Source organism: Lepidochelys kempii, chromosome 6 (genome assembly GCF_965140285.1).
Source record: "Lepidochelys kempii isolate rLepKem1 chromosome 6, rLepKem1.hap1, whole genome shotgun sequence".
NCBI lineage: Eukaryota > Metazoa > Chordata > Testudines > Cheloniidae > Lepidochelys > Lepidochelys kempii.
The window spans coordinates 128087888-128105909 of NC_136385.1; the positions used below are offsets into that span (position 1 = coordinate 128087888).

Here is an 18022-nt window from a genome sequence, read left to right on the forward strand (position 1 = left end):
TTCATTAGCCCACTCAGCGGGGACTACGTTCCATTTTTCAAAGAAGATAAGGGATCGCTCTAGCAGTTTGTGCACTGTAGATGTAACCAATTTGTGCCAGTCACCACAAGTCCTTGAACAGCTGAACATCTTGTAGATGTGTGTGCCTGCTGTCATGCACAGCCTGACAAAATGTGGAGGATCTGTGCTATGTTCACATAGTGTGACCAATGACACGCCCAACCTCATAGAATATAGAATATCAGGGTTGGAAGGGACCCCAGAAGGTCATCTAGTCCAACCCCCTGCTCGAAGCAGGACCAATCCCCAGTTAAATCATCCCAGCCAGGGCTTTGTCAAGCCTGACCTTAAAAACCTCTAAGGAAGGAGATTCTACCACCTCCCTAGGTAACGCATTCCAGTGTTTCACCACCCTCTTAGTGAAAGTTTTTCCTAATATCCAATCTAAACCTCCCCCACTGCAACTTGAGACCATTACTCCTCGTTCTGTCATCTGCTACCATTGAGAACAGTCTAGAGCCATCCTCTTTGGAACCCCCTTTCAGGTAGTTGAAAGCAGCTATCAAATCCCCCCTCATTCTTCTCTTCTGCAGGCTAAACAATCCCAGCTCCCTCAGCCTCTCCTCATAACTCATGTGTTCCAGTCCCCTAATCATTTTTGTTGCCCTTCGCTGGACTCTCTCCAATTTATCCACATCCTTCTTGAAGTGTGGGGCCCAAAACTGGACACAGTACTCCAGATGAGGCCTCACCAATGTCGAATAGAGGGGAACGATCACGTCCCTCGATCTGCTCGCTATGCCCCTACTTCTACATCCCAAAATGCCATTGGCCTTCTTGGCAACAAGGGCACACTGCTGACTCATATCCAGCTTCTCGTCCACTGTCACCCCTAGGTCCTTTTCCGCAGAACTGCTGCCTAGCCATTCGGTCCCTAGTCTGTAGCTGTGCATTGGGTTCTTCCGTCCTAAGTGCAGGACCCTGCACTTATCCTTATTGAACCTCATCAGATTCCTTTTGGCCCAATCTTCCAATTGGTCTAGGTCCTTCTGTATCCTATCCCTCCCCTCCAGCGTATCTACCACTCCTCCCAGTTTAGTATCATCCGCAAATTTGCTGAGAGTGCAATCCACACCATCCTCCAGATCATTTATGAAGATATTGAATAAAACCGGCCCCAGGACCGACCCTTGGGGCACTCCACTTGATACCGGCTGCCAACTAGACATGGAGCCATTGATCACTACCTGTTGAGCCCGACAATCTAGCCAGCTTTCTACCCACCTTATAGTGCATTCATCCAGCCCATACTTCCTTAACTTGCTGACAAGAATACTATGGGAGACGATGTCAAAAGCTTTGCTAAAGTCAAGAAACACGTGGGCAAAGAGCCTTGCTGATGAATGTGAGTATGCGATGGGCACAGAATCACTCCTTAACACAGGCTGGAACATGTAAAACATCCATGCAGTGCCACCCTACTGCTAGAGTTTGTCAGCCAGCCGTGGCACTGTTCAATGCCATTCGCGTATTTGACTCAACTCAAGCAAAACTATCTCCTGACAGCTGAGAGAGAAGCATTTGAGGCTGTTACAGTTATCTTCAAAAAGTGGAGCACAGCGTGAATATCATGCTTACATTGAAACAGTCTATGAAAAACGACATGACAGTGTTTACCAGGTCTGGAGAAACCTGGAAACAAGATTCCTAATGCTTGCTGGAACTACAGTAGAGTGCTTGGCTGGGCCAGGAAACGGTGTTAAAGAAATTGGATAATTTTCTACCTACAAAAATGTACCTCAAGACCAACGCTTGATCAAAGCCTTTCTATGGACAATGGCTTGTGCCACCATAAACTTAAAAAAAAAGAAATAACTACCACACCAGCTGCCTGTCACTTTCTCTGGCTCTATATTTAAAAATGTGTCACTTCAGTTCACATAGTTAAGACAAAAAATTTTTGTTTAAATGCCTTTTTTCCTGTGTTTATAGAGAAGTCCTTCCTGATACTATCCTAAGGATACTATATTTAAAGAGGCATAGATAGTTGAATTTTCATGCGTGCAACTTTACACACCATTTCCTCTAAAGTGAGGATTTTTACTAAACGTACCGTGGCTGCTCTGTGGTTTTTGATTTTAGAAAGTCATGACACATCCGCCACCCTCTGAACGATCAGTATCCTCAAATTCCACCGTGCATTTCCAAAAACAGCAGCTAACCTTTCTGAGGGATTACATCTAAAGCAAAGCACATTGTTCGCCAAATAAATGATAGAAAAATAAACCTAGATACATTTTAAGATCTAAGAAAACACCAGTTAATGAATTAATTGTTCACGATACGATCAACTTCATAGGAACCAAAAGGAAACTTTAATACTCTGACAATAAAATAGAACTGTGAACACACTTCCTATACACTAAATGAAAATATATACAGAAACAGTGAAACTTTCTCAAATACATGTACAAAGTCGTCTTTTTGTGCATTAAAATTATCAAAGGAAAAGCATACTTTCCTCACAATAAACATACCATAGCAGAAGTGGCCTTACAAGTTCTGACAAAGCACATTAGTACATATTTTTTTTTTAGAAGTGTTGATGTAATTGGGTCGCTCATGGCAGATATGAGGGAAAATGTTGATTAATCAAACCTTTGGTTATGTGATATTTACTTGAACAAGCATATCTGGGAATAATATAAGAGGGTGGTTCTTTTGAGTAATGCTAGGATATACATCTGGAAAACGTATCTTATTACCACATCACGTTGTTAGTGATCTCCTCATATTGCACACTAAATTTAAAATGGAAACCAAGATTTCATAAATCGGTCAAAACCAGGCATGAATTATGCTCGATATTAAAAATTAAGAGTATTGTATCTATTTGCAGCAAAATCAAGTATGTACATCTAAACAAAATGGAAAACATGCCAACATCTTCCCATCAAACATCGTGTTGTCAAAATTAAAACAAACACATCAAACCATCTTTACAAGTGAATTATTTTGTGTTCTCCCTGCTCCATTTCAGGAGCTTCAGAAACTTGTACGTGAAACTTGTACGTGACTACAGCTAGGCGCGTATTTGATGCAAAGGTGTACATGCTTCATTCATGCACCTACATGAAAACATCTGTCTCACATTTTCTTCTTTTCTGAATCTTCAGTCGGTTCTGATTTCTGTGCAGGGAACGCATGGTGATACAAATGTCTGTGGGTTGCTGCTGCACTATAAAGTTTGTACAAAGCCTACAAACCAGAAAAGATGTAAACCACCTTAGATCAGTGAGTTTATAGAGCCAGTTATCTATTTTGCATTCATATTATAGTAGCAGGTTCAAAATAGTCACAATGTACACCTTGACTTCTTCAAATACTTTCATTTCCATCTGTGCTAAGTGTGATTTATGAAATCTGTCTAGAAAAATAAATACAACAAACTAACTCCTTCTTTCCATGCTCCAGTCACTAGAGTAAAATAGGTTCATGGGTCTGTTACTCCCGCTAAGCTAATGGACCTGATTTAGTAAAACTTACTATGATGGTGTGCTGGTTGGACCATCTGTGGTAATGGAAGCAAGGACTTCTAGGTCTAAAAGCGTAAGCCTCTATTGGTTGAGCTAAAGAACCTGTTCAATTTGCATGAAGGGAGTAGCCAATCAATACATTCCTTTACAAGGTCCCTTCCTTTAGAGGGAGAGACGGACAACACCTGACCCATGTGTTTCATAGACCTTACTTTGATTCTGTATAATGTGCAAGAATGAAAATCTTTCCCATTCATCAGTGCTACAGCTTCATATATACACTGTTTCCATCGTATGGCCTTAGCAACAAGGGACTGATAAACGCTGCTCACCTACCAGCTGTTCTTCTAATTGTATGGCATAATTTAATTGAATCAAGTGATAGTGTGTGGTGCTTCAAGTCATATACTTCCTTGTCTAATAAGGGTGGTCTCTTATATAAGTTTCACGTTTAAGATGCAAATGTTAACATTCAATATATCCATGCACTTTTTGTGAAGATCATCTAGGTGGTTGTAAAAACATGCCATGCAATAGCCTCTGATCATCAAATGTACATGCAGTTTTTCTAGAAATTGCTGCTTTAAACAAATGCAGATTTTAGCCTTCGGCATCCTTTATCATACCAGTGGAGGGTTTTGCTGTTGTCTTCAGAGGGGAGAGCACAGACTGTTACAAACAAAACTACCTAATCTAGCAACTAAATCTTTCACTGGCTTCTGCAGAACGCTGATCATGAATGAGAAGATCCTAGCTTCAAAAATAGTTGGGATGAAAAGATGGTAGCTGCCCAAAGGTCTACATTAATTTAATGCATTTTCTTTGATGGATGAGGAATGGTTTAACACAGCCCCCAGCACCCTCATAAGGTCAGTGTGAAAACCGTTGGTTTTCCTTTTTATCAAAGTTACTGTCACGCTGTGCATAAGACCAGCACAATGCCCATGCACCTCTGTATGGGGAGGGGAGAAGGGGATTACACCCATGCTGCTGAAAATATATACTAGCCACCAAAATAAGGTCTTAATTTTAAACCAGTCATTTCTTAAATTGTTTGAAAATAGTTTTCTTCTTCTGTCCCCCATTGTTTAAACATTTAAGAGGACCACTTAATGCTTGTGTGGGGTTGGGGTTCCCCCTGCCCAATAATCCTTTTTCAGGACTCTATTTTACACAGCAGAGATGAGTCATTGAACTCTGGAGAGCCCCTTGCATTAATAAGAGCATGTTTGGTCTTTGGAAATGAATGCCACCGGCCCAGATTTCTGAGCAGAAACATGCATGTCAGAAAATAATTTCAATTTAGATGCTGAGAATTCAGATACTTAAAGGGATCAGAGAAGAAATTTTCTGGTAGCCATGTGGAAACTGACTCTGATTTATAAAACTTCCTACTGTACATTTTTTAATGTTGTTCTGCCGGGGGCTTGATGGCACCGACGAGCTAATAACTTGGGTTCCGGTTGTGCACTCAGTTCTCAGCAGCGCACCCTAGCCAACTCAAGGGGAAGTTCTGCTTCAAAATCAACAGCAAGGTGTTAACCATCTGGTTCTCAGAGTTCCGCTATTAGAGGGGTATCTGAGCATTTGCAGCCGACCGTGTAACAGCCGTGTTCCAAAAATCAAAGAGCATGTGATTTCTAGGAGTGGAACCACCAGAGCCTCTCCACCTCAGGCTTGATATGCCTGAGCAATAAAAAGATAAAATAAACCCTTGTTCATCCCTTGGAGTCTCTGATTTAAAGGTGCGGTGTCTACACCTAATACCAGTTCCATTTAGAACAGCCTGGTAAAACAGAATAACAGCTTACCCATTTTACAGACAGGCAAACTGGCTTGTCTATACAAACAGTTGGTGAGTGGCAAGCTGAGGGGTAAATCCGTCTCATGCTCGCCTGTGGCATGCTAACTATCCCCATATACCATTCTGCTGTGTACTAAAACCTCCCTAGTGCGCATTGATGTTCTCCCATTTCAAAATACAGTAGGTTTTGCCCCGAAGAGGTATGGGGGGGGATGTAAATATCTTTTTAAATCTCTATTTTAGGTTGGTGTCTCAGAAACGGGTGTAATGGGTACATTTTGAAAATGTAAGATGCGGTCCTTACTCGGATGAAACTCCGCTTAGCTTCAGTGGAAGTTTTGCAAGATTTGGCTGTTTGAAAATAAACATTTCTTGCATAAGCACATCATCATAAGCAAAAACTTACACCAAAATTAACCCAGATTCCCTCCTCTATTATCCTGGATTTCTTCTCCTATGGAGCTAACTTCTTCCTCATGCTTTTGGCCCTGAGCCTGGGATAGGATCTATATGCACAGACTCATGTGTCTGTGCAAGGGACCCCATTGGACTGACTGTGTGAATCTGATTGCAGGCTCTGGGCCCTCTATTTGTATGACTGGAGAGACACTGGTCATGCAGAATTGCTTTTCTTGAGATCTAACGCTTGTATGCTGTCTTCCAAAGAGACTTAGCCGGTGAACTCTCTAGCAGGGCCCAACAGTGGATGAGAATTTCAAAGGTGCCTAAGGGAGTTAGATACCCAACTCTGCTTGGGAATGGGATGTAAATCCATTGGTCCTTTTGCAAATCCCAGCTGCACTGAGGAATGCTTTAACGATTCTAGGTGCTATGCAACCCTCCTTAAAGAGCAGTGGATACAAAATACGGCTCCCGGCAGAATGCACGGTTGTGAACGTGAAGGTACCAGCCTCGCTGTGTGTGTTACCGCTGTTCGTTTTGCAGCTAGAGCAAGCGGCATGGCATGCACCCAGTGCAGAGTAGGGTAAAGGCATGGCTCTAGAACAAGAAAGTCACTTACCTCATTTGTGCTTCCCTGTGGGAAAGGCAGTTGGAAAAGGGGAAAAAACAGCATCTCTGTGTATAATGCACTTCCTTGGTAATGTTACAGCATTCAGCTTTAGTTACACAGTCACTGTCTGTTACATTGGCTTAAACAACTTTCTTAAGGGTAAGACCCCCCCCCCAGCCCTTATCCATTAACTCCAGCCTTCCACACCGTCCCCACTTTGGATCATGTTCCCCTAGCTGCATGCTCTAAGGGCACAATACCCCTACTCCACATGCGTCTATACAACAAATACAACCATGTCAGGCAAGTTGGTTACGCTGTGGTTGTTCCTTAAGTTGATTAAAGACATGGTTCCAATTTGGACCATAACCATGGTTTCAGATCCGCTCTGACTCCAAGCTCAGGCACAATGTGCAGGGGCTTGCTAGCCACACCTTCCTTTGGGACCTGATTCTGAGCCTGTATGCAGTTTACACTGGTTTCCCACCACTGATACAATGTAGTAACTCCTGAGTTATACCGGCATAAGAGAGGAGTGGAGGGAGGAAGGTGATTTTTGGCAAATTTGTAGGTGGGGAAAGGTGGCTCCACCCCTCAATCCCCCATAATGGTCGCCACCGCAGGGCCTAAATCAAGTGCCCACTTTCCCTGGCAGAGCAGCACCTCACCTTGCCATAGGAGATCCAAAGAGACAGACGGCTCTGATGGGGCCATTCTACTGACAGCGAAGGGCTAGCACTTTGCTCACATACAGAGCTGTTTTGCCAGTGAAATCAGTTGGCATTAACATGCTGCATCAGGCTTTTAAAACAGGGCTGAGCACGTCCAACTCGGCCTAAAATTGAATGACCAGCTCCTCAGTTGGTGGCAATCGGAGTAGCTTCATTAGCCAGACATTAATGGTGCTATTCTGAGTTACACTAGTTGAGGATCTGGCTCTTAATGCTTTGCAAAGCCTAGAATCAGGATCAATGTTTCCATGTTTTTGTTTTTAAATCCAATGAAAACTAGTTCCAAAACCAATATACCACCTCCTCCAAGTTCTGCAACCCCCCAAACGTTGCAGCGCTGTATTAGATTGGAAGGTTTGGGGGGCAGGGAACATCTGTGTTTGAGCAATGCAGATAACCCCAGAAGGGACAGAAACAAGAGCATAGCAGGAACAGGGGTATCCTGCACGGTCCCACGCAAACAAAAGCCTGCTATCTAACCCCCTGTCTCTCTGCTTTGCCTGTCCTTGCTGCCTTTCCCCTCTGCTCACAAAAGTACCATGATATAATAATGCCCTCTTCCTGTCCCCCAATGGCCTGGCCCTTTGGGTGCACAGACCTGGTGGCCTGGTTAACCCTCCACCCCCTCAATTGATCATTTCCTTGCTCAATCCAAGGGGAGGGACAAGGCGGTTAAAATTAATAGTGCTGCCCTGCTCATCCTAGTTAAGACTCTATTAGCACATCCATTGGAAACCCCCGTTAGCAGTTTGAGGCAAGGGGGCTGCACCAGGCGGATTCTTGGCATATTGGCACTTGGGTAAGTTTGCTGTAAAAACTTAAAAAAAAAAAAAAAAAGAAAGAAAAAAGGTAGACAATGTGTTTTTTTTTTCAGTTCCAGAGCCAGCAGCAGCCCACCTGTCCCTGCCCCTCTCTCAGAGCCTCCAATGGATGGCAGCTTTGCCTCTGAAGTACAGAAGCCAGCACACTGGGATGGTCATCAGGTGTCCCTGTTCCCATGATGTACAGTCAGTTATTGCACCTGCTGGTTGTGTGGGTCTTTCACTGAGCAACAGGGAAGAGAGTGTGTGGTTTTTTTTAAATAGGAAAACAGTTGTAAAACCACACACACAGGGGAGTTTACCCTCCTTGAACTGACTAGATTTCAAGAGGATGGTGTCCCTTGAATCATGTCAGTATCGCCTGTTGCTGTTGAAGTCAATGGTCAAACATGCACCATTTATTTGACCTACCATGCAAGTTTAAGCCACTTCTGAGGACCCTGACCTCATGAGTGCATGATGTAGGTGGAAACCTGTACCAGCCTGGAACCCTCTATCCATTGACTTCTGCTTCCATTTGTGACTTGGCATCCATTTGCAATGGTGCATCGATGTCACGGTATGCTCAAGATCTCTACCCGAGGGCCTGCGTTGAGTATTTTATCAAAGTGTTACTTTTGAAGCTTAAAAGTTTCATTTTCCACCCAAAACTGTGTCTTTTAAGCTATTACACAACTTTAGGTCACTGAAAAGAATGGAAATGAAGTCAATTATGTGATATTAATAACCCTGAATCTGTTGATTTCCATGTAAAGATGGCCTATGAATCTAAAGCCTGATGAGAAATGGCTTCTGTTTTTTGTTAGACTCTAAGCATTAATGGCACAAGATGTACGTTGCAGTTGGTGGGCTACGAATGTGAAATCAACAAGTGAGCTAATTCCAGCCCTGGCAACTGGAAGAGCAAAAGGCCACCCTGTTTTTTAAAAGTTAGCATTGTTGGCTTAAGCCCTGATTGAGCCAATATTTATACAGATGCTTAACTCACATAAATACTTCCACTGAAGCCAACGGGCTAAAGGATTGTTGAAAACCTGTGTGACCGCTATCTAACACGCTGACTTGTACTCCCCCTGTCTCTCTGTATCCAGGACCTTTAAGTCCACATGAGGTCCCCAACCCCCAATTTATGGCCCAGGATTTACATTGTGTGGGATACACAAAATTTGAGTGGGAGGCATTAGTTTTGGACCTAATGGCTAGTGGTGTCGTGCATTAAACTAGCTCCAGTGTCCCTGTTTCCTCCATTTTACTTCACTCACATGAGCTGTAATCAAGGGCGGGGGGGGGGGGGCGGGTTCTGTTCAGGTCCCCCATACTGGGCACCAGAATTCTCACCCTTACAATCATCTCAATAAACTAGACTGAAAATTAGTCCCTTGTCCTTGCCTGTCCCAGCACCTAGTGCAGGTGCATTCAGTGTGTGGCAGGTCTAAAGAAACTGTCTGGAATGGATTAAAATGCGGTGTTTAAGTTGCTCTGAAAGGCTACAGGAGAGGCCATTGCCTAGAGGATGAGTGTATAGCTGACTTAAGCCCCGATCCTGCAACTGGATGTGTGCAGGTCGGCCGATTGCAGGCCTGGTGCCCTACTGACTTATTTAAAAGCTATTGCAGCAAGAGCTGAGAATCCCAAAGCAAATCAAGGCCAAAGAATGTCTATTTTTATCACAAGCTAATGCTCTTACCTGGTCCCACAAAGCTGCAGCCACTTGGTCTATTACTGCTCCCAGTTCTCTGTATTCCCCAGAGTATCTGATATATGCCCAGGTGCACAGAGTGATAAGGGTCAACCCCATGATCATGTTGCATAGACTGGCTATGATGTCCAAGCCAATGAATCCGGTCACTCCGGCTATCACATACGTGATGAAGATGACCACAAAGAGTGTTGCAGGGGTACGTGCCGCATGGAATATGTTCTTGCTGTCATTGTGCTTAATGTACTGTATGTAGAGCTCGTCTATTTCGTTCTCCAGTTGCTGTAGGTAGCGGCGACTGAATTCCTCCCCACCCATCTTCTTAACGCCTCGAAACAGCTTCACTGATTCCTCCTTGAGCTCCAGGTGTTTGTTCTGAAGATCACTGGGTGCGAGAAACGGCTTGTCTCCCCCACAAACCTATTCAGAGACAACAGTTCAGCTATTCACAATATATTTATGATAGATCACAGTGACTGTAGCCCCCTGGGCTGGTGCTACCATCGTACGGATGATACATGATAAAAACGTAAGAACGGCCAGACTGGCTCAGACAAAAGGCCCATTTAGCCCAGTATGCTGTCTTCTGACAGTGGCCAATGCCAGGTGCCCCAGAGGGAATGAACAGAACAGGGAATCACGAAGTGATTCATCTCCTGTCGCCCTTTCCCAGCTTCTGGCAAACAGAGGGTAGGGACACCATCCCTGCCCATCCTAGCTAATAGCCATAGATGGACCTACCCTCCATGAATTTATCTAGTTCTTTTTTGAACCTTGTTATCCTTCACAACATCCTCTGGCACGGAGTTCCACAGGCTGACTGTGTGAAGAAATACTTCCTTTTGTTTGTTTTAAACCTGCTGCCTATTAATTTCATTTGGTGACTCATAGTTCTTGTGTTATGAGAAGGAGTAAATAACACTCTCTTATTTACTTTCTCCACACCAGTCATGATTTTATAGACTTCTATCATATTTCCCCTTAGTCGTCTCTTTTCCAAGCTGAAAAGTCCCAGTCTTATTAATCTCTCCTCATATGGCAGCCGTTCCGTATCCCTAATCATTTTTGTTGCCCTTTTCTGAACCTTTTCCAATTGCAATATATTTTTTTTGAGATGTGGTGACCACATCTGCATGCAGTATTCAAGGTGTGGGCATGCCATGGATTTATAGAGAGGCAAGATGATATTTTCTGTCTTATTATAGATCCCTTTTTTCATGATTCCCAACATTCTGTTCACTTTTTTGACGGCCGCTGCACATTGAGTGGATGATTTCAGAGAACTATCCACAATGACTCCAAGATCTTTCTTGAGTGGTAACAGCTAATTTAGACCCCATCATTGTATATGCATAGTTGGGATTATGTTTTCCAATGTGCATTACTTTGCATTTAGCAACACTGAATTTCATCTGCCATTTTGTTGCCCAGTCATGCCGTTTTGTGAGATCCCTTTGTAGCTCTTTGCAGTCTGCAAAGTCTTTGGGCTTCACTTGAGTAGTTTTGTACCATCTGAAAATTTTGCCACCTCACTGTTTACCCCCTTTTTCCAGATCATTTATGAATATGTTGAATAGGACTGGTCCCAGTACAGACCACTGGGGGACACCACTAGTTACCTCTCTCCATGCTGAAAACTGACCATTTACTCCTACCCTTTGTTGATAAATAAACAGATCTAGGGCAGGCTTCAGTGGAAATATTCCTTGGCAGTGATCACTACACCCCTTAGTAAGAGTTTGCAAGATTTGGCACCAAAATCTTTGGAAACTAGCACCGCCTCCGCTTACCTGGCCAGTCCAGCTGCTGTTTCCCCAGCCAGGATTGCTGTGTGACGTCATTCACACCTACAGCAATTCACGAAATCTAGATTCTTGCGTCGCTCTTGGTGTTATCAGTGTGATCAGCTGTTGCATGGGACACTGAACCCAGTGAACCAGCATCTTGGCATTAAAAGCTTGGCAGGTAAAAGCTTTTCAGCTAACCTTTCAAGAAGCTTTCAAAAGATGCAAATTAAGTCAGACTGCTGACCGAGCAGGCAGAGAAGCTGGATAGCAGAGAATAGGAGATTTGGCAAGCTCCCTGATTTAATTTGGTCAGCAACTGTGAACCGAGTGGCCAGGTCCTGTGGCTATGGAGCAAACTGGACCTAAACTGAGCAGCAAGGGTCCTAGATTCTGTGGCACTCCAGTGAGCCACTAGAAATTCTGCAGGAGCTTCTCTCAAAGTCAGAACGTGGAGCCTTTAGTGATTTAAACAAGGAATTGAACAGCACACCCAGTGCAGCCGCCCATGGGGTGGGGGGGGGGGAGTCTCATTAACGTCCACATTTTCAACGTGCTGCAAATTTTTTTGTACTGAAAAATGCGTAACTGCACCCTAGAAGTTGGTCGGGAAGCTGGAGGCTTTGGCAGCTGCCTGGGAGCAGGTTGGGTTCTTGGCACCCGGGGAGGTGTAGGGGCTGGGTGAGGATTAAGAGATTAACAAGGACCGGATTAAGGCACAGGCATTATTGGCACTGGGGCCCGAGCTCCTAAATTCACGTGATGAAATTATATTCTAAACTGTCCTAGTTTCAGAAATATACGCTCCTAGCCCTCATGATTACACAGAAAATCTTGAAACGAGCCCTGAGTGTAACCGATACAGTGAAGACTGCTGGAGTCTGCAGACAGCCTGAAACAATGGCTCTGAGAGGTATGAACTGCTCCACTCGTCTCAGTGGGTTAACTCTGAAACCCACTGTTCTGAGGTGGCCCCCGCCAACGGCTCAGTGGGTGGGGGAATGGGAAGGGTTCTTGCTGCTGCCATCCCTTCTTCATGGTTTTGGTGGGGTGGGCTCCAACACACGCAGGCCTCTGTTGTCATCGTGTGCCCGGCCTGCCATAATCCAGCACTAGGGATAACAGGTTAGACAGATTTTTCCAACAATATATTCCTTTGTCTCCTTCAGAAAGCCCATCTCGTTGAGATGAATGGTGAGGCAACTTACCCCTTTCGGAACATTTGGTTCAGGCTCTCTGCAGACTCAAGAAAACATTCCAACAGTTGATGCTTGACTCAGATCCTCTTCCACTGCCAGCCCATTCTAGAGCACCTATTTTTGCTCTTAAACCCCTTGCACTGGTATACAGATATTTATTTAGAGTTTTATTTTTGGCCATATAAATATGAGTATTTAACACCTTACTCTGACAGCCTGTTACTTTGCTGCAATCTCAACCTGCCCTTCCTCCATTTCACAGAGCATCTTATCTCTACCCCAGAGCAAGTGACTTAGTGACTCATTATTCACTAGTGTAAGGGAGTTATTTTTAATTCACTTAAAGCTGCTCAAGATTATTTTGGTTTTGTGTGGGTTTAGGGGGAGCAGGGTAAGGAATCTCAAATCCATCCTCACTTTTACTGGGACAGATGCTGTCTCACATAACTTGCTGAAACAGCTCCTTTTTGCACCCAGGAGTAGAAGAAGCAAGCCCTGAATGTCTGATTGGGACCTTTCATTGAGAATTTTAGCTGGCTGAGATACTTAAAACTAAAATCCCTGCCAAGTTTATTGAGAAGTTTGGATGAATAAATCACAGCCAGGGACAGAGGCTGCTTCGTAATCTGCTTTGTAAAGAAGACCATGTGCAACCTTATCACTTTGGAGGAAACATCTGATGTCCACGACAATCTGAGCTGTTACCTTACCTCTTCCATTCTCTTATTGTAGTTGTCCTTGGCAGTGGCAACTGCTGCTAAATTGTTAGCCTCAGCTGTGGCCTGCAAGCGGGGCACAAAACACGATGCAAGTTTCAGACCAAGCGGATGGTGCGGCAGGCGGGAGAGAAGCAGGCTGTATTAGTAACATCTCCATCTCCCTGCATGGGTGGGTGCATGTGCACTCCCCCCATACACACCGTGGTATATGAAGTGCTTATGTACAAAAATGAAAAATAATAAACAGCTCGACCCGACCCTCCCCCTCGTAACAACTCGACCCCAGCCCTTCCTTCATTCCTGCGCTCACTGCTATGGTCACTTCTGCCTGTTCCTGCAAAAGCCTGAGTGAATAGATGCGCCTTACACCAAACCCTTATGGACAACAGGCCAGCTCAGAGAGCAAATTCCAGAGGCAATAGCCCTCTACCAATAGAGCCCTGCTTCCAGACGCCAGCCTATTAAAATCCGCCAGCAAAAGCAGCTCAGCTGATCTCAGTTGCCATTGGTGCACTGGGACAAAGGGGTGGTGTCTCAAGAAGGCAGAACCAAACTTCTAGTGGGATTTATAGATGCACCTTGAATTGTAGTTAGTAGTAAACAGGAAGCCAGTTCCTGCAGGAATCCAAAGCCAGAGGCAGTAAAAACCCCTCACGCTGCAGGGAAATGTTAAGAAAACAGTGGAAATGACCGGGCATGTGTAAACCGCTATTCCCTCTGCCTTGTGAAAAACACCTCAGGGAGCCTAACTCACTTCTGAAAATGGGAATCAGGGTCCTAAGTCACTGTGGTGCTTTTGAAAATTTTACCCCAAGTAACTGCAAAAGATTTCCAACAAGGTATTGCTTTGCTTAGCATGTTCGAGCAGCACAGAACAAACTCAAAGCCCTCCATGAGCCTAACATCGCAAATGACTGCCTAACGGAAAATCAACGTGAATTCCCGTAGACAAGCTCATACCAGCCAACAGCAAAAGGCACAAATACCTGCAGCATTGATTTGGGATGTGGCAGTTCTTCTCCTTGATAAATCTTTATATATGCCTAGGAAACAATACAAACATAGCGTCACATTTAACGGTATGTTCATTCAAAACACACACACATCGTACACATGCACCATTAAGGAGATTTTTAAAAGGGACTTAGATGTCCAGCTCCCAGCATTGACAGGGTGACCTGAAGTAAAAACGGCCATTCCCCCACCTGCAGAGCTCGCCGGAGCCACCCCACCCTCCTGCCGCCCAGGGATGGGGCTGACCCCCCCCCGCAAGCTGACACACACCCCCCCAAGCTCCGTGCCATCTGCGGCTGAGGTTGAGCGCCCAAGCTCAGTGCCTCCCGTGGCTGGGGTTGGGACTGACCCCTGAGCTCCACGCTGCCTGGGGCTGGGGCTGACCCCCAGAGCCCTGCTGCCTGGCACCTCTTGTCGCTGTCCCCCCCCCCCAGATTCCTCCATGCCCCCTAGGGGGCCCACCTGACTTTTTTTTTTGTAAACTGGGCATTTGCTCATGCTAATTAATCAGCTGGGAAGAGCAAATGGGACAAATGCCCATTTTTGTCAAAAAAGTCACGTCAGCCGGGACAGAGCTTAGAAAGGGGACTGTTCTGGCCAGAACAGGACATACGGTCACCCTAAGCATCGACTTAGACTTCGCCATTGACGTCCTGTGCTACCCTGGGCAAGTGACTTAGTCTCTGTGTGCCACAGCATCCCCAGCTGTACAATGGGGATAACCGCACCAGAGAGCGGTGGGGCTACTCAGACCCTATGGCTATGGGGGCCGTAGAAATACCTTCGCTAGAAAGAGAAGCACTTTCCCCAGTCTGTGTATCCCAAACCTTCCTTTACTTCTCACTTAAATCTGGAAAAAACGCAAACACTTCCCGTCTGAATAACCGTGATCTCGCATGGCTTAGGAGCCCATACCTTAAAGTATTCCACAAGGCCTCGACAGGTGATGTTATTTCCGTTGATCTCCTTAATATCTAGGCTCTCGGGGCTAAGAAGCCAAGGAATCAACACCTTCAGGTTCTTGATGAACTCGTCATCTATTTCTGTAAGCAAACCCCGTGTCAGGTCCAGAGCAGCTCAGCTCAGACTTGTGCTTCAATACGCACACGTGTGACGTTACCAGCTAACGCCAGCCATCCTGTGACTGAGAGGCATTCTGATTGAATGATGGCTGTACTCAGACGTGATAATATCGCATTAGTGCTACCTGACTGAAGCATAATACACACCGTTATGATACATTTTCAAAGCAGTCTCCTAAATGGCACCCACCATTTTTGCACCCACAGCCATCTGCATGCACAAAGCTGCTTTTGCATGATCAAGCAGGTAACCGATGCCTCCAGAACTGGTAACTGTGGCCATCAGCGCCTTGTTGCATGGAGTCAGGTCCTGCAGGTCTTGAACAAGTGGGTCCGGGTGAGTCATCACACACCAATCCTCTGCCTGGCAGCTCACAGACAGCAGCTGGGACTGTGTTCCATGAAGCCCAACTGGGGCATAAGCCCCGTCTCTATGCTCTGATTGGGAGAGTTCCAAGGCGCCTGATTGGGCCACAGCCCCTATTTAAGCCAGAGGCGGAAACAGGAAGTTGTTTGTAGTCAACTGGGCTTCACACAGCCATGGACTGCTAGTCTGGTACTTACCTGTTTCTGACTGAGCCTGACTCAGGTAAGTACCCCCTGGTTGATACCCTCCAGTCTGTCTCTCCATTCTGATCTGCTAGGATTCAACCCAGCCTGATTCCTGATAACTGGCCCCTGACTCCTCAGCTTGCACCTGATGCTAACCCCTAAGCCGGGCCACCCATGCCCCAGCCCCATGGCAAGTTACATGCTTTGTTCAACCAGTGCCTGTGTGCAAAAGCAACGTGACCATGGAAATACTGTGCTCTTTTCTCTCTCCTTTGGCACTCCTGTTTTGAAAAAAACATCACATTAGGACCTGAAAACATTTGGCCTACAGGTTTAAAAGAATAAGAATTGTTCTTCCCTGCTTTTTACTGCACTCCCCCGATGAGATTTCTTACACTGACATCGTAGTCCTGTCTGGGTATTGCACGCTGAAATATTCATAGACAATATCTACAAACTATTGGGACCATGAGACTCTTAGAACCTGCAGATTGAGAGCTCCTGTATGTGCATTCGAGTGTCGCATTAGGAAATCCAGGGTCCTGGCATCACCTGCTGCTGGTTGGCTCCAGTTTGTCCTCCTCGCTACGGCTGGAAGTTTCTTTGCTGCGTTGTGAAGCAGCGAGGTTTTCATGGAAGACATCTCCAGTAAGGCTTCTCTTTGCTTAAATGGTTCAGTGGCTGTTAATTTACCCTTTGGATAATCTTTTATTATGAATCCTGCAGGCACTTCACTGCTGATTTTTATTGCTGACCTTTCTAAAGTATTGTCTTTGCCACTCAAAATACAGAAACTGAGAACGCCTAGACCGTGTAGCTCCACCATACCATTGACTAACTAAACTGATGCTATTGCAGCTCAGAAACACTGCTATGGAAGGGCTGTACTAGACCAACAAATCCAAAAGGCTAGTGGCTAAGGAGATGGCATCTAATATGGGTACCCATCAGGCCTGGAATACACAATACATTTCCTTGATTTCTTAGCCACGGGGACATATATTTGGAGGTGGTGGTGGTATTTTTACTGCACAGTGTCTAGATCACTCAGTGTAAAGCAGTCTTCCTTCCTGCTCCTCCAGGGATAGGTTCTATCACAGCACTTTCCAAACACAAGAGACTATCTAGATTCATTGCCTCCTGCTAGTACCAAGGGTATCTTCCCCAGAGCTGCCAGCGTCGTCGCTGGAATTTAATGGGCTCGGTCGCCATCTTGACCAATTCAGACAAGATCACCCATAACGGCAGGACCAAGTCATTTTAACTTACAATATCTGCAACATATTTTCTGTGAAACGGCAGGAAACTAGACAGTGCAAGTGAAAGGGACTCCCTGGGCATTCAAAGGGTAACAACAGTGATGTATTTTCATCTGATTAGTTCTGAGTGGGCAGCTTTGAGGGAAAAGGGAATTGGAATGATGAGGCTCCGTATACCAGTTCTTTCAAAAACAGTCATCGAGTTCTAGCTGGCTCCTAAAGTTCCGCTTGGAACTAAAGAATGAAATCTATAGAGGATAATTAACATTTGAGACTGACTATCTTTGCAACCACAAATAAAGTTAACTTAAAAATCCATAGCCCACAAATCCATTGGAAAAGAAATGCAGCCCCTGAGCTACTAAGATTTCCCTCCAGGGAAACCATTAATCAGTTGACTCAAGAAGACTAAATATTGCTTTGGAAAGCTTTTTACACCAAAGTCTCTCAGTTTTAACGACCCAGTTTCCCCCCAAGCACAGTCTTGCTCCACAGTGAGCTGCTTCCACAATTTTGTGCTTGAACTGAATTACCAGCAAAAATATCAATTAATTATAGGTGCAAAATGATGCATCTAAAAAGGCAAACCTCAGCCGCTGGTGTCACTTTGTTCTCAGCCATCTGCCTAGAACTTTATCTTTTTATTATTATGTGTTAGCAGCTCCTAATACATCCCTTTGTGAGGGTAAAATCACTGAAATGTACAGGCATGAAATGCTGGTTGGACTTAGAAGGGGCTATCTATGTTCAGCACTACTTTCCACAGGTGTTTTACCAAAAATATTTGAAAGGGCTTCGGGAGAGAATAGG

The 18022-nt window shown here is 45.0% G+C and overlaps 1 protein-coding gene across 2 annotated transcripts in view; it reads right to left on the reverse strand.

Moving 5' to 3' along the window:
• Nucleotides 1-2352: 2352 nt before the first annotated feature.
• Nucleotides 2353-18022, reverse strand: part of ATL1 (atlastin GTPase 1) — a 45983-nt gene continuing 30313 nt past the window's right edge. The window contains exons 9-14 of one of the 2 annotated variants that reach the window (XM_073350192.1): nt 15235-15362; nt 14292-14348; nt 13297-13368; nt 9592-10023; nt 6362-6376; nt 2353-3258 (exon numbers count right to left, since the gene is read on the reverse strand). In XM_073350192.1, the coding sequence (XP_073206293.1) occupies nt 3148-3258; nt 6362-6376; nt 9592-10023; nt 13297-13368; nt 14292-14348; nt 15235-15362 (815 nt within the window). In that variant the 3' untranslated portion in view covers nt 2353-3147. The remainder of the gene's footprint in view (nt 3259-6361; nt 6377-9591; nt 10024-13296; nt 13369-14291; nt 14349-15234; nt 15363-18022) is intronic. The other variant, XM_073350193.1, reaches the window with a different exon arrangement.